The 26,999-nt window shown below is 46.0% G+C and overlaps 3 protein-coding genes across 3 annotated transcripts; 1 reads left to right on the top strand and 2 right to left on the bottom strand.

Annotated features, from left to right (window-relative positions):
• Nucleotides 1-2,690: 2,690 nt before the first annotated feature.
• On the bottom strand, nucleotides 2,691-8,516 carry LOC119373393 (barrier-to-autointegration factor). Its single transcript, XM_037643421.2, has 3 exons — nucleotides 8,311-8,516; nucleotides 6,308-6,441; nucleotides 2,691-2,998 (listed from the first exon to the last, which is right to left on the bottom strand). Exons 2-3 carry the CDS (start codon nucleotides 6,431-6,433, stop codon nucleotides 2,852-2,854), a joined length of 273 nt encoding a protein of 90 aa, XP_037499349.1. The 5' UTR covers nucleotides 6,434-6,441; nucleotides 8,311-8,516; the 3' UTR covers nucleotides 2,691-2,851.
• A 196-nt stretch (nucleotides 8,517-8,712) lies between these two features.
• On the top strand, nucleotides 8,713-13,092 carry LOC119373197 (probable RNA-binding protein EIF1AD). The gene is made up of 4 exons (XM_037643200.2): nucleotides 8,713-9,145; nucleotides 10,733-10,841; nucleotides 11,818-11,926; nucleotides 12,900-13,092. The coding sequence occupies exons 1-4, from the start codon at nucleotides 9,059-9,061 to the stop codon at nucleotides 13,066-13,068; spliced, it is 474 nt and encodes a 157-aa protein (XP_037499128.1). The 5' UTR covers nucleotides 8,713-9,058; the 3' UTR covers nucleotides 13,069-13,092.
• Nucleotides 13,093-15,544: 2,452 nt separating this feature from the next.
• LOC119374177 (G protein pathway suppressor 2) lies at nucleotides 15,545-26,982 on the bottom strand. The gene is made up of 2 exons (XM_037644235.2): nucleotides 26,523-26,982; nucleotides 15,545-20,941 (listed from the first exon to the last, which is right to left on the bottom strand). Exons 1-2 carry the CDS (start codon nucleotides 26,709-26,711, stop codon nucleotides 20,027-20,029), a joined length of 1,104 nt encoding a protein of 367 aa, XP_037500163.1. The 5' UTR covers nucleotides 26,712-26,982; the 3' UTR covers nucleotides 15,545-20,026.
• Between the last annotated feature and the right edge of the window lie 17 nt (nucleotides 26,983-26,999).

Below are 26,999 nucleotides of genomic sequence, written 5' to 3'. Positions count from 1 at the left end.
TCAGCCTAGTTGCATAAGCTGAAAAGTTACACCCGGCCTCCGGGCGGTACGATTGAAAAAGACGGGTTTTTTGGTGTTAATAGTCTAAAGTAATTAATGCTGAAAAGTACACATGCATACTACAGAGCGCGAGCACTTAAAGTTACGTACATCAGCCAACAGTTATCTCGCAGTTCACGGCGATGACCATATTGTCAAATTACTTGACGCCATCGAGCTATACGTGCGTTGTAGTTCAGACAATCTGATAGGTACATAAAGGCGAGCATCATTCAGTCATACTGATTTGCAGGGAAAAATGTTACTCGTACGTCCTATACGTATAAGCAGATAGCGCAGTTCGGAAACGGGAACAGTGAGAAACAAGAGCCTGATGCGTGGCACAATGCATCGGGGACCGCGCGAATTTTAATCTTATTACACCTGTATTGTATTTGTCCCTTGACAGCGCTGCGCATGCAAGAGGTGCTGCGCCACGCTGTTTTTATGCTACGTGACGGCTAAGATATCGCTTGCAAAGATGACAGGTAACTGATTTACCCAAGCACTCATGCAGCCCGAGCAACATCCACAAACGGAGCTGCAGCATAGAAAGCTTCGCACAGTTGTTACGGCATCACTAAATGCAACACGGGAGGCGATCATGCGTACTAATTGCGCCGATCGCACTCGGTTACCCTCAAGACAACATCTTGCTACAGCACATGTTTGACGTTAATGTAATCGTTTACTCAGTAATGAGCAGGTAAAATGATGAAAAAGCGTGCGGACAAACTTCGATGATGACGGCGTATGCTTCCTGGTTCACGTTGGCCTGTCGCACGCATCTCCCTTCTAGATTACTCTATCTGACCGTGATCTCTTCCGTCACGTCGAAAACGTGCCTGCTGCTGCATAATTTGTGTCCCTTCTCTTCGTTGGAGGCTCTAAAAAACCCTGCGCTATTTACGCCCTTGAAGCCGGCGCGCTTTGTAACACCAGTCGCCGTCGCGCGCACGCACGTCCACAAAACGCAGGCGCAGCAGAAGGAGAGACGAGATTTCGTAGCACGACACTTGACAACTGAATGGCCACTCGCGGCGCTGACGGCGCGCTGGCGCACTGCATTGTCGCGCCACCTGTAGGTGCCGCACGTTTCCCATATGGCTTGAGCCATTTATTTTAGTCATTCACGGCGAAGTTGTCTGTGGTACCATGACAACATAACAGATTTCGGCGGAAAGTTGCGGGGTGACGTGCGGGCCATCTTTCGCACCATTCGCTCTGCCAGTGCAAGCGTATTATTTTACTCTTACACGTATCCCGGTCTTCGAACGAGCAACGGAGGCACCAAAGCTGCAAACCGAACTGGTCCATGGGTCGGGGCGATCAGGCCCACTGATCTCCACTAGGAGGAGCTTTTTAATGGAGGTCAGTGATCAGGCCTACCCCAAACATGCTTTTGCAGCGCGACCCGGAAGAAGGACTAAAAAGAACGGACTCGCACAGCGCTTGTGTGTGAGTCCGTCCCTTTTAGTCCTCCGTCCGGGTCGCGCTGTCCATTTAGCAAGAACATGACCTACTGAGCAAAAGTATGTTCAATTAATAACTCGCCCAGCTTGCAGTTTTAATTCAGCCTACTCCAAAGTACGCGCTGCCATAACCTGTTTCAATTAGACCGAAAATACTTTGTCTTGTGCTCAATGGTTGGCATGGTTGGAGCTCCCTAGCTTCAGCTCAGGGTACCAGTGCTCCCAGCAAAACTTGGAGTCATAATTTCAAACTTAAGAATAAAAATTTGCGCCTCTGTTCCATTCTTATACTTTTGATATGTATTGGAGGTTTCTTCGTACTTCAGCAATAGAAATGAAATTTTTTCTTACAGCAGTTCCATACGCTTTTGATGATGTTTATGATGCTCCTGGGATGATTGGCATCTACCCTCTCGGGAGGGATTGGCCAGAGTCGGGCGGATCGATTGGTCTTAATTTTTGTTCAAGCATGGCAAGATATACACATCTTCATCCTCCTCAGCTTATGTGTACTGCAGGACAAAGGCCTCTCCCGACGATATGCAATTTACCGTCTTGCGCAATCCAATTCCATTTTGTCTGAAACTGCTGTCCTCGGCAGTTTCCCCATCCCTTGGCATCCATTCAGCTTGTTTTTTTTTTACACATTACATGGCTATTAATGCTGACGTGAACAATGGCTACTCCTATATTTATTCTCATATCCATTCTTTTTCTAGAGTTTTTTGGTATCATCCCTAGTTGTGGCCCCACTTATTAGTACTTATATACAAATGATTGTACACTTTTAGCTTTAGGGACACCAGTGCAAGTTGCCTGTCAAAAAAAAAAAAAAAAACGTGTAAGGATGCCATGCATGACGTGATGTCAGTAGGTTTTTAAGAAAGGCCACATGAAACCATGTTTTGTTTGATCAGCATAATTTCAGCCAGCAGCGCAAAGGCATATTTGCATGGGAAGTATCTGAAACACCCTGGAGAAGTGCTTGACGTCACAAAAATGAATAGGCGCTATTGGATGGAGCACTTACACAAGCTGTCTGTGGGAGGGACAGCTATGGCCCTGGATGGAGCTGACATTTTTTTTTCACAGATTGTAACTGAGCATAGCTATTCCTATCCTGATTCCTTACTAAAGATTGAAGTATGCATATGCATGCAGACACCAGAGTCAGATAAGGAGCAGGGAATAAAATATTTTATTAGCAAAATAAAAACACAGAAAAGTAAGAAGAATCCTCGTTAAAACTGCACTTAGTTATTTGAGATAGGCGTCACAGAACCAAGAAAGTCCCCTTGGTATTTACAGTCGGCTAGTTGCTGTTGAAAAAGTCCGACATTTCACAAGAACTCGTCGCACCAGTCGTATAAACACTGGTAGCAGTCCGTCGCCTGCTTGTTGTTGGCGCCACAGATGTCCTTCATCCAGTCGACGAAGATGTCCTTGTTCTTCTTCAGGACAAGGAATTGCCCGAGGACAACGTACGCCTGAAATGATAAGAAGTAGAAACTTGTTGAGCGCGTTAAACTGCAACTTCACTGGTACCACCGGATGACTCGTGAGAACTGTATATCCTGCTATTGACAACTTAACAAAGCTTGTCAAGATATTTTTATACGTATGCATATACACCCGGGGATGTTCTCTTAATGCATTAGCCTCCCACCCGAATGACGAAATGCCAGGCTCGTGTGGAACACGTGGCACAGTCACACCGAAGGCTGGAGGAGTGGCCTTTCTCAAAGCCTATTGTTAACTCTCTTGGGGGACTACTACAAGAACAGTTGCATGGTCGCCAGTATGCCACAAATCATAATTCGGCGAAGTGGGGAAGTACCAACTATGCCATAATTCATTCTACGAAGAACCGTGGTACCCACTACACATCTGTAAGGCATTATGTGCTGTGGCTGATGATGAAGAATTGTGGCTAAGCTCGTTGTAACAGGTGGGAAGATTTAAACCACCTACTCGTTACACACCTCACATTGTGTGATCCCTGCTTGTTATTTCACTCCTCTACCACGCTATATTACACCTGTTAATGTGATTCCTTGCCTGACATGACACCTGTATAGGGTCTTTTGGCTAAAGAGTTTCAAGCACCAGCATGCCTTTGTGGTAGAATACTCAACTGCCACGCCGAGGGCTGGGGTTCAAATCCCGCTCGATCCTGGATATATATATATATATTTTTTTTCATTTTGCGCGATAGTGGTAATGGACACCGGCGGCAGCCAACAATTCCACCAAAACTCTCACAACAGCTTTCACTGTAATAATTGCATACCTTGCCAGAACTATAACAGGCTGAAACGTTTAATTAGAGGCTATGTACACAGGCCAAGCAAGAATCTAGCGTTCTCTTCAACCAATATTGTGTCCTCAAAAACATTTGTCCCCGAGAGTGCACATAGTAGTTAGGACACCAAAATTTACAGACAACAAGCTCCAGGATGAATCTGAGTTTGTCCTGTAAACGCATGGTACTTTTAATTCGGTGGACAAATGCACTGGTTGTGGAAACTACTACATCTACAAAGTGTTTTTTTTTTTTTACAATACAGAATTTTTATAAAAATCCTATGACAGTCCTACTCCAGTCGTTTTTGCACACATAATTTATGCCGAGGTGCAAATACTTTGCTGCAACTAAAATGACATTGACGAGACTAATTAACAAAAACTCGTTAATTAACTTTTTTACTTATTGACCTTTGGGCACTTGTTTACATTAGAAAGTGGTAGTGTGTGCCTATTTATGACAACCATTTTTTTCAGAAATAACAATTGTGCCCACCGCGCAGAAAAACGCGGCCTCTCTTTTACGTAACACCGGAACTACCTGCGACAAGGAAGTGTCGAAATTTGAATACACTGCTTCGCCTTTAAGCGAAATGAAGTTTTTTTAAGTCAGCCATTGACCCTGGAAAGTGAGAGGCGGACATGTAACATAGCGTAGCCACTTCACATTGGGCCTTCCAATGCCAGGGCTTTCAGCGACAGGCCCACTACCGACAGCTGTGCATATTAAAAACAGAATTGCGGCTGCTCCGACCAGCAGGCACGCTTTTATTAATGAGATGGCATAAAAAAAAAAGCAATGTCTTCGAATTGGGGTCCTAACACTGACACGCTCAAAAAGGGCAGGGCCTTTTAGGGGGTATTTACTGCAATAGCGATTACAGACCCGTAAGTGCTGGTGGAAGAAAATTACAAAAAAAAACCCTTCTGGATGAAGAACCATGGATAAAGTATATTTGAGGAAAAGTGCTCTTCCATGGACGTGAAGCACGAAAAAATTTCATTCCGCGATCTCCAGAAACAGAAGTGATCTACATTCTAGCGGCACGCACGCAGTTTATACTGAGCATTGCTTTAATTACGTGCAGTGTGACTCCTGAAGCGTTTCTGGAACAGACTACGACTGCCGATGAATCGCCGAAACACTTTCTGATTACCAAATGGCTTAGGCGTCACGAGCCTCCTTGGAGGATGCATTTTGCTGTCGAGCTGACTTGCACAGAAGCTGCGTTGGCACCAATCATGACGTCATGGATTGGGACGCCCAAGCGAGCGCTGTTCGTTCAGCGAAATAATTCTTGGTACATGGATGTGACTTTGGCGGCCCCAAGATCAAGCTGCACGTTTTGACGCGCCGGTGGTGCGATTGCCGGTGACAGACAACCCTAAACCAAAGACTGGCGCAATTTACGTTAATTTTATCAGGTTGCGGCAGTAAATTCAATTTGGCGCAGGAGTGGAATCACTGAATTGCTAATAATAATTGTTGGGGTTTAACGTCCCAAAACCACAATATGATTATGAGAGACACAAAGAATCGAATTGCGTTGAATATGTCAAGCCGATCACCATAGACATTGGGCGCACGTGTTTAAACGCGGTTTTTTAATTGCCAATCAGATAGAAATAGTGCTAACGCACTCATGAAATTCTTTTCTGATGCTACAGGTTTGAAGAATCGAACTGTACTTTTCTTTTCATTCTTGTACTTTCTAAGAATGTGAGCTCCAAGAAATAAAAGGCCATAGTCGTTGAGATGTCAATGGAAGTCGTAGTTTCCACATAAGTTAGGTAAACTGTCATCCACTTGAACTGCAGTTGCCTCAGTGACAGTTGAACGTAAACAGGGGCGCAATCATGTACACATTCTATGATAGAGCGTTCCATCGTGCCGCTCGAGATTGGTCGAGGCTTGTCTGACAGTAAGATGTGAGAAAAGCTACCGCAAAAGGCAGTGCTGTCAATCATTTTGTCACCTGCTAGGCAAGGAATGGATGGAGACACCGTTAAGTTCTCTAGAACGGTTTCCGGACGACTTGGATTGGATCGAAATGTAAACGTTCGGGCCAGAGAAGTGAATTAGCCTGCTTTGTACCTGGCTTAATCCAATCCTGCACTGACAGTTTGCGAAAATGGCCACCAGCGCCACCACCAAACGTCTTGTAAAACTGTGACATCACCCCGCGCCAAATCGAGACATTAACACAAATAAATTGGTAAAGTCATTGCACTTTGCAATTTCAAGCTTTGAAGAACTGTGCTCCCAAATACTGACATTTCATTATAACAATCCTGCACTGCAAACATTTCTGAACTCATTATACGGTCCCCCAGCAGACTATCAAGGCGTGACACATTCTTCTGGGGCAGTTGCCCTTCGCCTATCAGCTGTTTGCACCCTCTTGTTCTCGTGCGACGTTGCGTTTCATTCTATCACAGAATACGTACAAGATTGTGCCCCAGGTGACAGGAGCGTGACATAGTAGTCTCACCTTGTCGAAGCCCTTTTGTTCTAACCGCTTGCCAAGAACCTCGCCAATGCCGGCAAGGTCTGTGACCGCCTTCTCGCCCATCGGCTCGGAGACAAAGTTGCGATGTTTCTGTGAGGTCGACGACATGGCTGGATCTGTAGCACAAGTAGAGAGAAACAAGATATTTTTCCCCGTGCACAAAGTAGCTGTACAATACATGTTTTCGAGCACTAAAAATCTGACAGAATAACTTTCCATGGCACTGGAAGCGTAACCTTTTACCTAGGGGAGTGGTTTTCATCAATGTGAACTTAACATAAATGGACGGCTGGAATAGTTCCACAACTGGATGAATTTCTCCTCCAATGCAGACTATTTCTTTTATAGGAATCCACAAGGGTTTCGTTGTGGCTTCGTGTCACGAATTGGGTGAACTTTCCTTTACATTGCAGGTTGCCACAGAACCAATGCCCCACTGAATAGTGCCATTACCGAATTGACCGAACTTTAATGTGCCTGCCCTCCATGTAGTGTGAAACCAATGCAGCGCCAATGCAAAAGTGGTTCCAAGCAATTCCCCGTGAAAATGCACAAATCAGTACTGACACAAGTGTATCAAGTCTCAACACGGGCAACAGTGCATGGAGACAAGAATGCGATTCTACTGACTCCCGGTTTTGAAAGGGGCACTAATAAAATAATTTAAAAAAAAAACAATTTTTCTCGTATTAATAAGTTACTCTTTCACAATACCGAAAACACCACGCTTTCCGCAAAATGAACATGCGAGCGTCGACGCCACCTCGAAATTCCTGCACCGAACTCTGTGACGTCATAGATTTTGACGGCGTCTACTAAGTCCTACGTAGTTCCTAATCGATAAAAATGAAGTCCACTGTCCTCTGAGAGGGCCATAGACTTCACATACAAGAAATTTCGTTAAGCCAATGTTACCAAGGTACGAAAAATGCTCTTCGTAATCCGTGACGTCACACGCGGCGATTTGGGCGCGGAATTTAATACCGAAACTTTGACCTCGAGTGATGATGGTGAAATTAACGACAGAGTTCTGGGGGCTAAGTTTATCAATCTAAACTGATTCACTGCTTCACTTTCGTGGCCCTTTAAAATCGCGCGTCGGATTGCTTCGAAGCCACCCGATACACCTAAGTGCGCGCATTCAAAACTGCGTGTCGGATTTCGTGGCCTCAGATATTGGCTCCGGCAATGCGCCTCGGAGGCCACGCGGATTGCTCAGTCACGACGTGCGCAACCAATGTATCGGCGCAACTGAATAAACGAATGTGACGAGATAAACTGTCAATCCTACGGCGGGGCGGGGCCTACGGTGCTTAGCGGGGCGGTTAAGAAACTCCGGACGCGCCTCGCCAGCCATGCGCAGGGCATTTAAAACGCGGCTGCACCGAACTAGCACTACCGGCTCACAACCGTCACAATAAAACAAGGCTTTACCTCAATCCACGGTAAAAGGCCCGAAGCGCTGGTTAACCGGTCATACTAATAAGCATTGTTCGACTATTTACCAACGTAAATTGACGGCAGAGAAAGAAAACCGGGCTGTTAAAACGCTCATCGCGTCTGATAAACACGTTCCAACGGACATTTCCGGACACGACCATTATCGAAAAAAGAGGAAAGAAAATGCGCGCGCAAACGCCACAATCGAAGCCGCTAAATTCAGCTCAGCTATGTTACGACTGTTAATCGTTTGCTGTTTGAATTAAGGCTAGGGAAGAGCTTGTCAATTGCACGTTTTCCTTCCTGCGACCTACGGGAGTTACCCTCCTTTATTTGCGCTCACTGCTTCGGCAACCAGTCAGCTACGTCACCCTAACTGCATCGAATACGTAGTCTACGCCTCAGTACCGGCACAACAAACAAAAGAGCGGGAATGCACCGTTTTCGCGACGGTTTACCAAAAAGCCGTTAACTTCCTTTCCCGATTAGCCATGTCAACGCGACATGTCTATGACAAAGAATGCAATGCGGACAGTCAAAATCACCTTTGTTGGCTTCTTTCAGTCGGATAGACGAAAGGCTTCCCTAGAAGTCTCAGAAGATGTCAGCAGGGCCTACTAACCGCAGCTGCCCTTAAAAATTGTAACTATCACAGGCCCCACACGACGAACCGCCACCCGGTGCAGTGCTTATTTTTGAATATCAAACGGATGAAATCACCAAAATTGCAACCAAAGTTGCGAATCCGAACCCTCGACACCAAAGGCGCATTTAAAGTTCAGTCACCTTTTTGCAGCAACTTAAAAACCCGTTTGTTCTAAAAAATTTTGCAATTAATACCAACACATTTTCGCGCGAATGAGCATGATGGTAGCCTTAAATTTTTGTTATTACGTTGACAGTTATTATTTTTTTTACAATACTCTCGTGGCAGGGACTCGAGGTAAACAGTCAAGATGGCGTACTCCATGTGTGCGGTCGCAAGACCCGTGAACTCCTCAAAACACACACATTTTGACTTCGTACTACGCTCGTAGAAACTCCGTTTAACCTTTTTGTCGAGCGATCTCGCTAGCGCGGTTGATTCCGGGCGAGAAGTCTACGCGTCCCCGCCTGGGCTACGCGAAATTCAAGCGGTTCCTGTGACAACTGTGTTATCCACGTCGAAGTCTTTACAAGTGACCTGAGGTCATTTGAAGCTGTGACGATCCCCTTTATTCATCGGAGAGGAGACCTCGCATTCCCCGAGGCTTGGAGGTGTAGCCGCGTTCACAACAACCGCCGTACTACGACATGTCGCAGACGACTAAGATCAAGCACGTCACCAAGGAGGTCCTGGAGGAGTACGTCCTCCCCACGGAAAACCAACAGATCGTCCGGGTATGCTTCGCATCGCCTGTCTACTCTGACTTGTTTTTGTTTGTTTGTTCTTAAGTGCGTAGCACTTTAGGGGCCCGGCTTGTCCATCCACTGTCTTACGCCACATGGCCATGCATTCGTCAATAAAGGCCCAAAACAAGGCTAACAGTGCTCAAAACCAGCGCAAAATAAATTAACAAAGTCTAAAATAATATAAATTGCAAAAATAGCCAAGAATTAATCGCAGAAATTCACCTAAAATTCCGATAAAACGATTCCGAAACGTCCGGCTGGTACCCGCGCCGCGCAAGAGAGGGCGCCACCGTTTCGGCAAGCGCGCGATTGCAGAGGCGGTGGCATGTGCCAAGAGAATCGCTGGGGTGCCCGTGCTACGCACTTCCTCAGGTTTCGCGGTAGTGGAGCTGCATTAAGCGCATGATTTAAAACTACATGACGACCTACACAAGAACGACATCAGCGCAAGATTTTTAAAATTTTATTTCACATTACTTTCTTAGTCGTAAGGGAATGCCTTGGAAATGCACACACTGTGCACGGGTGCCCACGTAGTGTGACAGTAATTAAGTGCAGTTTACTCAACCAGTGATGTAAATAAAAATTTCCGCGATGACAGCTGTGTCATCTTTGTAAAAGACATAATAAGTTCATGTGCTACGTGACGCCAACAGGCAGAAAAAGAGTGTTCCACACTCGCCGTCATGGCTACTGGCGGCGCTGACTGACGCTCCCACGTTTAAATGTACATATATACCCTATAAAGTGGACGGGGGGATGGCCGCCGCGGTAGCTCAGTTGATAGAGCATCGGACACGTTATTCGAAGGTCGCAGGTTCGGTCCCTGCCCGCGGCAAGCTATCTTTTCGTCCACTTCTCTTTATTCACATTTACCTTACATTTACTACTAAAAACATCCCCGATACTTTCCTTGGCATTATTGTCTGTTAGTTCTCATTAATATTGTGTATAACAAAGAAAACGAGCCCTTGAAATTAACACTTCTTTCCTGCATAAGACAAGTGACACTTCACAAAAAATCTGTAAATTAACTTTTCTGCAAGGGCATTTTCCAACTGAAAACTCTCGTTCCCAGACTGCTTTTCTCACCCTAAATGCGCTCACCCCTCTACATTCCAGGGAAGGTATCGAAGTTCCAAAAAGGCTTTTCAAAAATTATTGCTTGAATGTCATGCCTCGTAGTAAGCTCTGTAGTGTAGACAGAGAAATGAAAGACTGGGAGAAAAAAAAGTTTTTTTGCTAGTCTTTAGTTGAGTCTACTTGGTTGGAAAATATATTTGCTCGCGCATGCGCAGTAACATTTTTGCGTAACGTCAATTGGTTGACTGCCGTGACAAAACCTGAACCCACTAATGAAAAGTCAATGACTTCGATAAAGTCCTGTCTTGTCACAGACATGTAAGCAGTGTTGTGCTCAGTTTGGCACCGCGATGTCACCGGATAGTATGAGCACATAGTGGGATGTGTTTTACTTTAACTAATCTGACTAATAATTCACTGAGATGGAGCCCCATTTTGCTCCTTGTATTGCTCTGAACATTCTGTACTAAGTGTGTTTCTTTCCTTGATTAGGTGCTGAAAGGCAGGGGAAACAATCTGCACGAAGTTGAAGAGCCATCTGGCAACACTTACCTGGTGAGCATGCCGGTGAAGTTCAGAAAGAACATATGGATCAAGAGAGGTGAGTGGCTTTTGTTCCGTTTTGTTGACAATTGAGTCGCGCTGCCTCAGACAGATCTTACACAATACACACCTGTTCCCGTACCAACTCTAACGAGGAGTCTTCTTTGCTTCTTCCTCTAACTTATGCTTGGCAGCGTTCTTGCAAAAGGTGGCCCATGCTTTTCACTTTCATTGGGACAGCGCTGGTGTCTGGGAACGCAGCAGTGAAGAAGTACGTCATGACAATAATGAGTGATAACGAATGGCGCTGCGCGTTCTTGCTATCAAAACCTTCACTTTGAAAGGAGCACAGCGAGAGCGTATTTTATGCGCAGCTAAGCATGGTTTTGAATGCCAAGGGCAGCAGCAGTGAGCATCAAGGACTGAACAGAATACTTTCACCACAAAGGCGGACTTGAACAGCAAATAGTGTCGTTGATGACCCACAATGTGCACTCTGAGCGCTGTGCACATAACTTCTGGTCATAACACAACGAGAGCGTTTTCAGTGCAGCGGTGATCACGCAACGCCGTCTGTCGTTTTCAGGTGCCAACACCGTATTGCACCGTGTGCTGTAAAGCTTTTACCTATGCAACCAACAGTCGTTAGTGCAAATGGTATAGTAGGAAGCCTTGCTTTCACCGATTCCCATAGTGCGTGGAATCTGCTGTCTTAAATCACTTCTTCACAAAAAAAAGAAAAGAACCAAGATTTTCACTATCAGTTACGACTGATTTTTAACCGAGTCACTACCATGTAAGTGATGTTAAACAGTCTCTAAACGAAAGAAGGGAAGTTGATCAATGGGCCTGCTTCTAACCACGAATTATTACCGGCATCTACTATTCACGCCCGAAAAACACTGACAATACCATTATTGTAAGAAACAAAGGGCTTGTCATCTCTAGTCAATGTTTCACATTAGTTGCCCGCAAGTCTTTGCCTACACTGTGCACGATTTAACAGACTAAAAATATGAAGCCTTGCTTCGCAGGTGACTACGTCATCGTTGAACCAATTGAGGAAGGGGACAAGGTGAAGGCCGAGATCCAGCGCATCCTGTACCGTGACCAGATCAAGTACATCAAGGAAGAGGGTCTGTGGTGAGTTCTTTGTGGATTTTTGTGAGCCAAACATCCATCGCTTGTGTACAACTTGCACTGCTGAAGCGCTTTGTAAGGGCAGCTTTCACTGATGTAGTAGAATCGGATATGACCATAGTTTCTGGTGTGAAGTTCGCATCTCTTACATTATAAGATAGCAAAACTTGGATAAGCAGAATCGCGAGTTGAGGTATTTGGTGAATGTTATCATGGAATGACTTATAGTGCAACATAATTAGAAGAGAGGGACGAAAGTGCAGAACTCGCAGCCAAGTTTATTTTGAAACAGTAGGAAAACATATACAGTAGACTCTCGTTAAACGGAACCTGAGGGGACCAAGAAAATATGTTCCATTTAACAGGAGTTCCATTTACTGAGAGAAGAACAGGGTTGCGTTATTCATGTACGAAACCAATCATATTGGAGGCAGGTGTTGCATTTAAGCAGCAGTTCCGTTTAACAGATTTCCATTTACTGAGAGTCTACTGTATATGCATGATTAGATAAGCTTGCCTTGAGTAAAACTAGTATTCTATACACACATTTCATAAGCGGGAAGTTATGCTGAAGAAACTTGGCAAAAAGTGCAGTCTTAGAATTCTGACTTTACTGGGGCCGTCACTTTTGATCTGTGACTACTAAAGCAGAATAACTACTGGACGGGTTGTAACTAGTGGAAATCCCGTACGTATATAACGTGATGGTGCCACAAAGGCATCCGAATTATCAGGCATGCCTGAAAAATCAGTCGTTGAATGTGCTAGAGATGCATGCATATGTATTTCATTCGTATGGAATGCACCAATATTTAGCTAAGAATGCAAGAAGATTCTGTAACCTTCATAGCATTACACAAAACCCTTTAAAGTTTCAAAGAAGAACCGTGAGTCTTACTCGAGTTTATGTGGTATATGAAAAAAGGTTTTTGTTGTTGCAAGTCGTATAATACCGATTCTCTCTGATTTCTCGCAGGCCAAAGGCTTTCGACAGTGATGACGGTAAGGGCGACTGCAACAACACCAGTCCTAAAGACAGTGACGATGAAGATGACGACAACGACCTTTTCGTCAATACCAACCGTCCCACTGTGGTCTATGAAGAAAGTGATTCCTCATCCACTGAAAGTGAAGATGAAGAATAGTACAAAATAAAGCATATTTTCGTATACGCCCTGGTTTCATTTGTTTTGTGTGGACCCCATGACAACCTAAAGGTTGTCCATGTGAAGAGTGTTTCTGTGACAACGTTCAGCTGTAAACATTGGCCTTTTGCACTGTGGGATGCAGATTAGCCTTGTTATGCTGCTCTAAAGTACATAAAGAACCTGTGAAGAGAACAATTTACAAACGCTCGTGAAGCGTCATTTCAGGTTAAAGAAACACTTAAGAGGAAAATGATTTTGCTCGTATTGTTAAATTACCCTTTGCCAATACCAAAAGCTCAACTCTTGCTGCAAGAAGACACTTAATGATCGAGAAAACGTGGAAAGTGAAAATGTGGGAGGCGATGCCATCTTGAAGTTCCTGCAACGACTCGCTGTGACGTCCTAGATTTTGACGGTGTCTTCTGGGGCCTACGTTGTTCTTGACGTAGGCTCTAGAATGAGGTAAGTTGTCCTTTGAGGGGGCTAGAGACTAGGTTCGAGAAAATTTTGTTGAGCCAATGTGGTCAAAATGCAAATAAACACTGTGAAATCCATGATGTCGCGCTACCCCTGTTTGTTCTCTGACCCGTTCTGTGGTCTTTCGATCTTATTTATGTTACGCCTATCATATTCAGTTCCATTGCTCACGACGTGGTCCGCCTCAACCCATGCTAATGGAAACAAGTCAAAGATCGAAGCACAGGCAATTGTTTTGAGGTTTCAGGCTCCAGTTACGTTAAATGATTTTTTTCCTTTCTCCACTGAGGTGTAAGTTTATTATTGGTCTTTACCACAGATAAGTATGTGCACCTCGGAAGAACCAGACAAGCAGTACGAAAATCGTTTAGCTCACTGTAATGAAGAACGGCTGAAGCCGGGAGAACCTTGACTTGCTTTTGTGCTACAAGAAAATTCGACAACCCAAACCACCGAGAAGAAAAGGCAAAAGGAAAGCACTCTGTGGTTTGCGTCGTCGAATTTTCTTGTAACATGCACCAACTAGCCCAACAACAAGTTTTACTAATCACTTTTGTGCATTTTCACATAACAATGTACGCCAAACGCAATATCACAGGTCACTTCGTCATTTAATGGAATGTTGTAGTAGGTGCTTTCTTTTTTTCCCTTTTTTTTTGACAATGGGTATTTGCCCTCATGCAGCGAGTTTCGTGCTGTATGCTCGTATAGTTGTGGTAGAGTGAAATGTGGAGAGGTGGGGACTAACTAAAATACATTCTTTCGTCTTAACGGCAGAGCTCTTTAAAAGGGCCCTGCAACATTTCTGCAGCCTGGTGAGAAAATGCTACCGACCGGTAGTCGAGGCTCCTGAGAACACGTGAGCCACACATTATAGTGCAGTACACAGCCTGGAATTTACAATTAATTCTCAAAGTCGGCTAGCACCTGTTCCCTCTTCTCTCGACAAATGATGCCATAAACCCAAAGTCCACGACCGTTGGCTGATTTGAGCATCGTGAGCTGCATAGTTACTGTGTCCGCAACAGGATGCCACCATGTGCAAGTGCACGCTGGCAGTAACATTAAAAGTTAGCCGCACTTGCGAAGAAAAAAACGAAAAGAAGGTGTTCAAGGTCATGACGCACATTGACGAAGGGATGCATCTTTTTGCCCCCTTGTCATCCCCCTCCTTGCGTAGCTTTCAGCACGCTCGCTAGTACGAAAGAAGAGAGAATGTGCTTGAAGCGTGCGACAAATCTCTGCAACCCTGCTTGTACTTGACGGATTCTAAACATTTTTGCGGCAGTCGATCCATGAGGCAATAAGCTCTTTTGATGAAGCCATTCGATGATTACTTGGAAAAGTGCTGCAGGGCTCCTTTAAAGCCGAGGTAGATCCCTTCTGCATTTTCTAGCCCAGCCGGGACAGAGAAGCCTGACAAGGTGGAGAGCTTGGGTAAAGCTAAGAGGGTGAGAGGGAAGTCTAGTGTAGTGAGTTGAGCTTTGTAGAGAAAGGGTAGCAACATGGAAAGGGTGAAGCTGGGTAGAGAAGAGGAGAGCAAAGGCGAAGCTATGGCGGGAGCGGAGCAGGTGGTATGGAGAGGATGAGACAGCAGGAGCGCAATTGGCTGTGCTCGTAAAAGGAGTCGACCAATGGTAGCACACGCTCGAGCACAAGTGGTGCTGGTGAGAGAGGACGAAGGGCGCGCTGAGCGTTGATGAAAGCGGAGGAAAGGCACGCTGATGCCTTCAGCTTCGCTGTTTAACCAGCCTTCACGATGTTCAGTCAGTTGAAGCTGTGCACAGTTTTTGTTTTCGCCGTTTACACTTAACATCCGCATGTTTTCACCTTGCACATGATGGAGTGCTATTGGCAGATGCGGAACAGCCTTACATTGTTGCACCCACGATTTGTGCGTCGTTTGACACACGCCTCGACGTTGCATTTCAGTGACAATTTTGCAAGAATCCCACACTTGTTCCCAAGAATGTACAAAAAATAAACAAAGAAAAACTTGAGACAGTATATTGGCTCCCTTTATTGTTGCAATGTCAATTTACAACAAAAACATAACTGGGCAGGAAAGAGTGGAGAGGAGAGAAATGACACAAAAAAAAAAATGACATGGCTTTCCTTTGGCAAAATGCTCCACGCTAAAATCTTGTATACATATGTGTATATATATGAGTGTATATATATATATTTTTTTTTATATATTGTATAGATATATGTATATATATAGGCTCTGAATTGGGTTTCTTCAAAGGTGTACAGAAAAATCGATGGCAGGGTAGTAAACAAACTGCTAGCAGCTGTACTGGTTGGCAAGTATGGTGCTGGGAAGGGAGTGAGAAATGTTGAACCGGAGAAACTCGCTTTGTCGGCACGGCTACAAGGCATCGCACGCTATGGGTGTATCAGCGTCCCGCTAGACCCTCGCTAGTGTCATCTGGTGGTCAAAAGCTCAACTACAGTACCGCAATTCCAATGCAGATGAAGCTTTTTGGAGGAACCTCGAGATTAGTGTCACCAGATGCCATTTTAGGATTTTCTTCGGAACCCTCAACACGACAAGAGTGCTACCAATGAGATGCTAGCATTAAAATGCTAGTGCCACCTGGTGGCCAATAATACAACTACAGTGTCAAGGTTGGTACGCAAACAGAGCTTCATGTGGGAAGCTTAAGTTTTGTGCAACCGCATGCCACTTCACAATTTCCTTCCAGAGCCTTCAACATGGTGAGAGTAGTGCCAGTGGGGAAATGCAGACAGTGCTGCGCATGACTCTGCAAGAATGAAAACGGTAACAGTTGTTTGCTGTTCAAAGTTGCATGGTGTGTGCAAGCGTACCATCGAACCCTTGCACTCTGTCGCACTCGATACACGAGAGAAGGGCTCTCAGCAGCGGTGTGATAAGCAGCGGGGTGACGGTGTAAAATTGTGAACTGGTGCTTGGTTCTCCTTGGCTGAGAGTAGACCTAAACAATGTTCTTTACCGCAGTGCGTCGTCTCAAGAGTACAACAACTTTCACGTGATCCAGTGGAAATTTCTTGCCCCGCAGGCAAATGAGTTGATAGCTTCTGCAACAAAGCCAAAGTCCCAAACACTGTAATACCAACATTGCTGAGATTGTAGCCCAATTATCCGTACTATTGCCGAGATGGTAGGTGGATGCAACTTCTTATCTAGTTCGTTGACTTAACTGTACAGTTGAATGTAATTATAATGAAAACATTAGACAACACAAGCGGTTCTCACGAATGGCAGCACGCTAACAGTATCTGCTTAAACGAATACCAGATAAAATGAAAGCTTTTTTAAGCCGGATATGACTTCATTATAACGAGGTTCAAGTGTATTATAATATATGTCCAACTGAAAAGGATGTCTCAGTAGCAACACTCTCAGCTTATCAAAGGCTCTGTTCTTGTACGCCTTATTTTAAAAATCTTTATGCGACGATACCTGGCTGCTGGCCCTGATCGTGCCAATCGACGAGTCTCCAAATAGATACTTTGCGTTTTTTGTTGTATGGACAGTGCTGCAATGCGGGGGACTTGCATAATAACAAAATGTACGGTCACGTGAGAAGATGAAGATGCGTTCGCTGCACATTAAAAATAATAATCATTAAAGTGGAAAATATTTCCACAAATGGCACGCCTTTTGTACACAACGTCACTTGAAGCAAGAACTTAATTGTGAACAGAATGCTAGGGAGGAGGCAATGGAGTACTGCAGACAGGCTCTAAAAAAAAAAAAAAAAGAGTAGGACGCAACTATACACGATCTCGGCAAACTTCGTGAACTTTTCAACAGACCCAAAAAGTTCCCTAAGTTGCATGAGAAGCGAAAGTGGACCAAAAGGATGTGATGAACATCGAGAAATAAGCTTTTTACTTTAAATTTACTACTGTGAACTTGAACACAGTGGTAGAACACTGGTAGCGGCTGTAACCTCAATCGGCTGGTAATCCTAAATTCTTCGATCTGTTTGCAGTACTTGTGCCCGCAGCTAAAGCTGTTCAATGCTAGTCTTTCGTTGCTTTCAAATAGCAGAACCATATATACATGTTCAAATTGTAAGCATCGAGAAATGAGCAGGTTAACAAGGGTTGGCATACAAACAAAAAAGTACACAATGTGAAGCTTCAATTGAAATCGGCAAAACGGCATACTCCGAAACAAAGAATGCACATTGCAGGATATGGTCAACAAGACAAGGCCGGAGATGAGAGCTCAACTCTTGATACTGCACAGCACACAGCAAGCGAAGGAACAATCGTACACAAAGTGAGCCGAGACATTGTTCTGAGGTGTACAAACCTCAAGAGGCTGTAAGCACCACCACATCCTTTTCACCCCATGTTTAACGTGGCCTTTACTAGTATGTACAGTGTGATACACTGCTAAGAGGAACGTGTAAGCGGATGTGAAGAACTGGAGGCAGCCTGGCTGTGGCTGCCACTAAAAGTACTGTTATTGCACCGACCAGGCGACCAACCGGGATTCGTCTGCCGCAAGCCGATAGGCTTCTAAAGTATGGTCAGTGACAAGTCAAGAATGAGAGAAATGTTGCCTTCTCAAAAAGCGTGACAGGTGACCCATTTTATCCCTCAACAATTCAAGACAGAAATCACTCACCAATGTCATCAGCACAAAGTAAAGGAAACCTGGCATGAGTGAAAAACACTGCACGTGTGCACTAGTTTGTCCACCAATAAACCGTGGCAATACTGAGCAAAGCATTGCCATCACACCAACAGTACCCTATGATGTGCGTTTTTCTTTTGACATATGAGTAAACAATAGAAATATGCTTTGTAAATATGACAAAAGTTACATTAAAGTACCAGTGTATTACACAAACTTCACATCTTTGGGATTGGTACGAGTTAGGCTCAACTTTGGGCTGTAATGGAAGCAGCTGCAAAAAGGTGAGTTAGAAGGCCGCCCCAGAGTTGACGAACCGTCTGCATAGAGGAGTGTTTAGTACAGATCGCGACTTGCACATGGTTACGTTGCATATCGGAGGGTGGACGTGAAGATTAGTGGTTGCAGTTTGCATACGCGAAAAAGCGTCGAAGAAAGGGACACGGGGACATGCATATACAGAATACGTACACAGTCGGCTACAGTTTAAATTGCATGCACTGACTCGGTGGTTAGACAAATTGGTATTGCCCGAAACATGGCAGTTCCTGAGCACCACTACAATCAATGCAGGTGCAGGCACGTTACCAAGCCAAACACAACGTAATGGAGAACATAACATCTTGTACGTCACTGTACGCAATGTTGTAACATTACGATACGGTCAGTACTACAGGAACTTTGAGACAAGGCTTATAGATACAGACATGGCTGCATAGAAGACACGTTAGCTGCAACTGATGAAAAGTTTGTAACTTCAGTGAAGACGCTTGCTTTTATTGCGTGCAAAGCAATTCACGATCGGGCGCAAAAACAAAACAAGGGGCTATTGCTAACATCATTTTACGAGATCAACGACACCCGCGGTTTCAGTCACCTCAGTCGTGGAAGAAAAAAAAATATTAAATGACCAGATGCGAGATGAGTGCAACCAACAACAGTGTGCTTAGTGGCAATCATGTGAAACTGTCCTTGAAACTGGTTACAAAACAGTCCCTATTAGGTATGTCCATGTCCAGGACGTTAAGTCCTTGAATGTGATTGAAGTGAATAACTTTGAAATTGGAAAAGAATCTTCAGATGTTGCTTCAGCTGCTGGAGATGAGACGATGTGTAATGGCTGCAGTCGTAAATAACTGCTTTGCCACACTTCGCGCCATCACATGGGAGTGCTTTGGAAACAGTAAGAATCAACATTTGTTTCAAACCATGTGAAGAACGGAAGCAGATTCTGGTGCTTGAGAATTCGTCGTTGACGACAACAGCTCACTCCACGTGTCGCTTACATGTATATGTACAGCAATGCATGTTAACCAAAAGCTGTGAATACTGACCAAAGTCGTTACGCGAAGGTTTTTGCTGCATGGAATGAATAGCTGATGGTTGCAAATTTTGCAGATAACGAGATTATGCAAAAACCCATTCATATGGCACTCGACGTAAGCATGGCCCTTGTGACACACCCCCAGAAACAAAAACAATAAAAGAAAAAAGGTAATGGATTCAGAATGTGTGCATGATCCACATGCACAACAACACTTGTGACTATGTGACGCACATGCAACTATGTGACACACATCGTGATGTACGTGTGTGTCATGTACACAGCCGCAATCCATACCATTTAGTTACTGCTATCGCCCCAAACAAACAGTTAAAAAAAAAGAAAGATAGAATAAGACATGTTGGACATGTATGACTTGATGCTGCCATATTCCAGCTAGAGAACAGCATGGAACAAAGCAGACATTCCAAAACATGGTCATAAAAGAAAAAGCAAAACAAACAACCAAAGTAAAAAAAAGCAAGATCAACAACACAAAACTGTGTGCTTTGGTGGGTTCAGTAGAATCGCGTTCCCGACTGACTAGTGTACTGATGACGGCTTTGACCCGCAAACGTGCCGTTCACTTGGCGTGACACGGACACAACCGGCTGACCCGTCACAAGCGAACCCGAGAGCGAAGACCGAGGGATCACGCTCGTCTGGACATAAAACTTTTCGTCGCCATAGCCGTTGCCCGAAGTCGATGAGGACGATGTAGTTCCCTTGCTGCTGCTGCCATGTTCGAGGTGCTTCTGGAAAGCCTGTTGTGAGATGTGCGTGTAACCCTGCCCTTGCTGTGACGATGAAGACGAGGTGGGCGTCACGACGCTGTGCTGCTTCAACGTCAGCTCCGTCGCCGCCGAGGGGTGAGGAGCGGCGAACTGTGACGCGTATGCACCGTAGATTGGAGACCCGGCCGTTTCGCCACCAGAAATTATGTGGTGAGGTGCGTAGTAGACCGGAGACTGCTGCGATGCTCCGGACGTCACGACCGTCGGATATGGTACGAGCTTGGAACCGTAAGCGGTGACCTGTGCCTTGTAGGTGAACTGGGGTGTCTGGTAACCGCCCTGGGAGTGTGACGTGAGGGGTGGTGACGTCGGTGTGTGAGGCCGCTTCAGTGTGCTTGAGTGAGTCCTGACTGCTCCGCCGGACTGTGGGCTCGTCATCTTGTACAATACGGGTGTGCGGCCCAGGCTTTGGATGTAGAGTGGCTGGGCTTGGCCAGCACTGCCCACGATGCCGAGAGCCTGGTGGTTGGCGTAGGCATGACTGGCCACCGCAGCAGCCTGCGCTGCGGCCACCTCACTGGCCTCTTTGTCGAGCGCCCGGCGGCGGGTGTCATCTTCGTGGAGTACTTTCTTGAGTTGCATGAAGAGCTGATGCTTCTCTTCCTTCAGCTCTTTGAGCTTTTTCTCCGACTGCGTCACCTGTAACATGTCCCACAATACAAACAAACAAACAAGGTAGTGAGAAAAATTCCCGTTGTTTACCATCACATGTAATCTCGTACAAAAGCCTCCTAAGTGTGCTAGTTGCATGGAGATACAAGTTAACAAATAAGACCGGTGGACAAGCTGCATTGCTGATCGCAGTCAAGACTGATCGAGGCCAAAGTGCTCAATAGTGATTGGCTCCCCTCTGCAGCTTGCGTAAAGGAGCCAATCACTACCGAGAAATTCGATCCGGATCGATTGCGATCAGAAGTATTGTTATATAAGGCGTCGCTACCGACGACGGCGCTGTGAGATGGCACGCGCTTGGCGGCCGCCTCAGGGAGAAGGAAGAAGATAGAATAAACAGTGATGTCTTCGCTAATGCTGTCATAATCATTATGCACGATATAACATATTTTGGCGACGAAGATTCACCAACCCATGTGCTACCGGCTTGACACTCAGCTGAGACTTCCTCCACGATGAGTATTTCGGGGCTACAACCGCCACCTCCGTTCCTGTCTTCACCTGGACACCCGGACATCCCATGGGAGCAATGGATTCAGGCATTCAAGAACTACATGATTGCTTCGGGCGCCTCCGATCTACCTGCTATTCGTCGGAAGGCGATCCTGCTCAACTGCTTGGGATTGGAAGGACAGCGCATTTTCCAGACACTGGCGACAACGGACGACCCATGCCTTATGGCTGCAAGCGCTGCGGGAGGAACATTGGCGTCGTCTCCAAGCCCGGATGACTTCGACCACGCCATCGCGATGCTGGAAGGTCACTTCAAGAGCACGGTGAACGTCACTGCAGCGCGTCACCGTTTCCGTCGACGTACGCAAGCCCCAGGTGAGACTGCGGCTGATTACGTCACCGCGCTGAGAAGTCTCGTAGGAGCATGCAATTTCGGTGACTTGGCGGACGACATGATACGCGACCAGCTCATTGAGAAAACTACAAGTGGGTATTTACGTGAACGCCTTCTGCTGGAAGAGTCTCTCACGCTTTCTAGGGCTCTTACCATTGCGAAACAGCACGATCAAGCGACTAGAGAAGCAAGAGAACTTGCACAAGATGAATCACAAGTTCATCGTGTAAAAGATGCTAATATTTCATATCAGAGAGAAAGGCATTGTAGCACGTGTACTTGCTATGACATGCAAAGTCAGTGTCGCAGATCTCAGAAAGAGCAGGAATGCTACCGTTGTGGTTCTACGGCCCACCTTGCAAATAGCTCGCAGTGCAAGGCCAAGGCACATAAGTGTCGAAAGTGTGAGAAAATGGGCCATTTTGAAAAGGTGTGCAAGTCGCTACGAAAGTGTGAGAAACATGTTCAGCATGTCGCCGAAGATAACGACACAGCTGACCCAGACGACCACCTAAGTGTCTGTCAAATCTGGAGCCGTAAAAAGGGAATTTACGCAGCGTTGGAAATTGAAGGAATTTCTGTGTCATTCTTGATCGACACAGGATCATCGGTTTCGATCTTGGCCGAAGAACTTTACCAACGCCACTTTTCCAAAGCGTATCCACTGACGTCTACGTCCGTCCAGCTCCTCGATTATTCTAAGTCAGCAATTCCTATACAAGGATGTTTCATTGCTACGGCCTCATTCCATGGCCGATGCACTTCTGTCCTACTTTACGTTGTGCCTGGAGGGACAACCATTCTTGGACTTGATGGCATCGCGGCTCTGGATATGAAGATTCACGGGTCGCCTCTCAGGTGTCTTCTAATGACGCAAGAAACTCCTGTGCTACCTCCGGAATTACGGTCCGAGTTTGAGCACCTATTTGCAAAAGAGCTGGGAACTGTGAAAGGTTTTACTCACAAGGTCAAAGTTCGCGCGTCTGTCCAACCGGTGGCCAGCAAGTTGAGACGCCTACCACTCGTCATTCGCGAGCAAGTCTCGGCCGAAGTTCAGAAATTAGAAGCTCAGGGCATCATTGAGCGCGTCGACTCTTCAGAGTGGGTCTCACCTATTGTCGTAGCCAGAAAAAAAGATGGCTCGATTCGCATGTGCGTTGACCTACGGGAGCCAAACAAAGCTGTAGTAGTCGACAGTTTTCCTTTGCCGCAAACTGAGGAACTCCTGAACAGCTTGGCTGGGGCACAGCGCTTCTCGAAGCTAGATTTAGCTTCTGCATACCACCAGTTACCGCTCAGTCCAGAGAGCCGTGACCTTACCACGTTCATAACGCATGACGGACTATTTCGCTTCAAGAGGGTTTGCTTCGGACTGGCATCGGTGCCCTCAGCGTTTCAGAAAATGATGCATATGATCCTGAAAGGGTGCAAATGTGTCCTATTCTACATTGATGACATCATCGTGTATGGGCACTCCCGAGAGGATCATTTGGGCAATTTGCGCGCTGTTTTGAAACGTCTTTCTGATGCTGGCCTCAGGCTCAACCACAAATGTGTTTTTGACGTAGCAGAGTTGACTTTCCTAGGCCACGTTGTCACCGCCAGAGGATTATTTCCGTTGATGTCATCCATTGAGGCGATAACCAAGGCACCATCACCTACAACCATAAACGAACTTCGCTCGCTGCTGGGACTTGCAGGCTTCTACTCCAAGTTCATCCCTCATTTTTCTGATGTTGTCGAGCCAATGCGTGCCTTGCTTCGGGGAAATGCGCCTTTCGTTTGGAGTGCGGCAGCAAACAGCAGTTTGGAGCGGCTGAAATCTCTGCTTACATCTTGCGAAGTTCTTCATGTTTTTGATCGTCACTTACCTGTGTACGTTACAACTGATGCCTCCGGATATGGACTAGGTGCTGTACTTCAGCAGGATAACGGAACCTCGCTGCAAACTGTCGCATTTGCCTCACGCACACTTCAACCGCATGAATGGAAATACTCAGTCGGCGAACGTGAGGCCCTTGCCTGCGTCTGGGCTTGCGAACACTGGCACGTTTACTTGTGGGGACGACCTTTCATCTTACGAACAGATCACGCGGCTTTGGTTACGCTCCTTTCGACGAAAGGCACTGGTCACCGACCATTAAGGATTGCGCGCTGGTCCTCACGGTTGCTCTGCTACAACTATACCGTTGAATACAGGAAGGGCAGCGAAAACGTCGTGGCCGACGCGCTCTCCAGGTTACCCGTACAGAGTTCGATCCGCGATACATCCGAAGAAGAATTTATATGTCTTTTGTCTCCAGTAGTTACCATGCAAGAACTTCAAGAAGCAAGTGCCAATGATCAGGTTATTTGTGAAGTTAAGCACTTCACGACTACTTCTTGGCCTGACAAGAAAGCATTGTCAAAAGAGTTGCTGCCTTACTTTTACGTGAGAGCTGAACTCTCTGTCGTCAGTGATATACTGTGCCGGGGTGACAGGATTGTCGTGCCTGCGACTGTGACACGGCGTCTTATGGATCTGGCCCACGAGTCACACCCAGGCATTAGTCATACCAAAGCGCGCCTGAGAGAGTCCTATTGGTGGCCATGCATGGATAGCCACATTGAAGAACTTGTGCGCACGTGTGTGATTTGCCAGTCTTGTGACAAGTCTGCACGTACCTCTGCAGCGCCGATGCAACCCGTTCCTCTTCCCGACAGAGCCTGGGAAAAGATTGCTATCGACATCGTGGGACCTTTCACGCAAGCTTCAGCCGACTGTCGATTTGCCATTACTGTTATTGACTATCACAGCAAGTGGCCCGAAGTGGCTTTCGTACGAGATGCGACCACTTCTACAGTAAAGAAGTTTTTACTTGAACTTTTTGCACGAGAAGGATACCCACGTGGTCTCGTATCCGATCATGGACCACAGTTTTCTTCAGCAAGCTTTGAAGAATTTCTCACAGAACGCGGAATAACGCATTACAACTCTTCTGTGTATTACCCGCAAGCTAACGGCTTGGTGGAAAGGTTTAATAGGGTGCTGAAGTCATATATTCAACTAGCCCTGTTTGAACGCCGTGATATAAGAACAGCCATGCTTGATTACCTGCAAGTATATCGCTGTACGCCTCACGCGACTACTGGTGTGGCACCCGCTGTTCTTCTTCATGGACGTCAACCTCGCACAAGACTCGATATCGTGGGATTGCCTGACAAATGCTTCAGCGCGGACCCGTCAAGGGCGATTGAGCAGTTGCGAGAGCGCGTAAGAAACAAGCAAAGGATGTCGAAGAGCTACACCGATGAAAAACGTGGAGCCAAGGTACCCAGCTTCGTCGTTGGTGATTACGTACGGGTTAAGTTATCCACAGTTCATGGCAAGCTGTCTCCACAATTCTCCGCGCCCAAGAAGATAATTGAAAAACGTGGACCAGCCTCGTATCTGTTGGAAGATGGGCGAGTGTGGAACGCATCGAAGTTAGCCGCTGTTCACCATGGAGCTGTCAACAAAATGAAATCCGGCACCTCTGCTGTCATGAACTGGTCACCGACATCTAATCAGTCATCTAGTGCATCACAACATGACACATCAGGAGTGGATAGCCGTGAAAATGCAGACCCTGGAGCATATGCGGCAGAGAGCACGCAAGTTTCCCCTAACTTGTCAGGATGTGATGCGTGCGTAAGAAGAAGCGCACGTAAGAAGAAGACTCCGAAGAAGTTGAAGGACTATGTTTGACAGTAAAGGACAACTGTGTCTTTTTTTTTTTTTTTGCAAAAGGGGATATGTTATATAAGGCGTCGCTACCGACGACGGCGCTGTGAGATGGCACGCGCTTGGCGGCCGCCTCAGGGAGAAGGAAGAAGATAGAATAAACAGTGATGTCTTCGCTAATGCTGTCATAATCATTATGCACGATATAACAAGTATAGCTTATTAGCTGTGATGCCAGTATAGCTTATTCAGCGATTGTGGTTCAAGTGGCGATTAAGAACGAGGGAAAAAAAATTCTCGCATATAGCGAGGGAAAGCACAATTAATGTTCCCCGTGCTTTCCCTGGCCTGATTGTTGGCTGGATTCATTTGGTGCTCACGTAGAAATGAGCCCCTCGAAAAATTCTCCTTGTTTCACCCAAAGAAAAGGTTACGTCCCTTCTGAAATGTTCCATGCACTTGCAACTAAATTAGTCTGGGTCATGCACAGACGAACAGTAACACCGACATTGCGCTATGCGCACTACAGGGTGCGTGGAAAAGGTATTCAAGTAAAAACCAATGCACACGCTGCACTGCTGGTCGCGATTAAGCTCGATAGGGATTGGATTTCTCAACATTGATTGGCTCCCTTCTGATACTTGCGTAAAGGTGCCAACCCCGATCGGGAAATTCGATCCGGATCAGGCTTGATCGCGATTGAAACTGACCGTGCGACGCCGGCATTATTCCTAGAATCTCCCGCCAGCGCGGATGTTCGAAACGAAACTGCAATCCCACGCAATCAGTCACCAACGGCGCATTACGCTTACGTTGCAATTAGCCATGATTGCGACTTTCTAGGAAAGAAATGCGCAGGGCGTGAAGGGATGTTTCAAGTCAGGGGAGGTAGCGTTCCCAACAACAACAACAAAAAAAAGTACTGGCTCAGCGCAGCTTATTTCTCTGCGAGCTCAAACACCGTCTACTTTGTGCTAGCCTGTCATCTGAAAGCTCACCTGATCTTTAATCTCTTCCAACGTCATGGCATCTTGCTTGCGCTTCAATTCCTGCTCCCGACGCAACCGCTCTATCGCTTCGTCGGCCTCTTGTTCCTGTTTTTTCCTTTCTCGCTCGCGCATGATGTGATTCTTCAGGGCCGCCCACATCTGTAGACTCATCTTGGGTCGTTCGATCAGCGCCGGCATCTTTGAGCCGCTTGCCTTTGGCCCGTTCCCTTGCAAAAGCGAATAACTTAATCTAAGCGAAGCTTCTAAAAGCAGAACGGAGTGGACTCCCGTTCTGCATCACTGTTACAGGGCGGCCATGTTGTAAACAAGATGTAAACGTAAACATCTTTTTTTTTTTCTTTCCTCCTTTTCCGTTTATCGGACACCATAGTAGCGTTGTTGTGTTCGCTACTACGCGGACGAAGAGCCAAATTGATGCGTATAGTTACAGCGTGGGATTATTTTAATGCTGTAGAGAACACGCCA

This window comes from Rhipicephalus sanguineus, chromosome 11, assembly GCF_013339695.2.
Source record: "Rhipicephalus sanguineus isolate Rsan-2018 chromosome 11, BIME_Rsan_1.4, whole genome shotgun sequence".
Lineage (NCBI taxonomy): Eukaryota > Metazoa > Arthropoda > Arachnida > Ixodida > Ixodidae > Rhipicephalus > Rhipicephalus sanguineus.
Note: the sequence above shows the minus strand (reverse complement) of the source record. Positions and strands in the feature narration are given on the sequence as shown.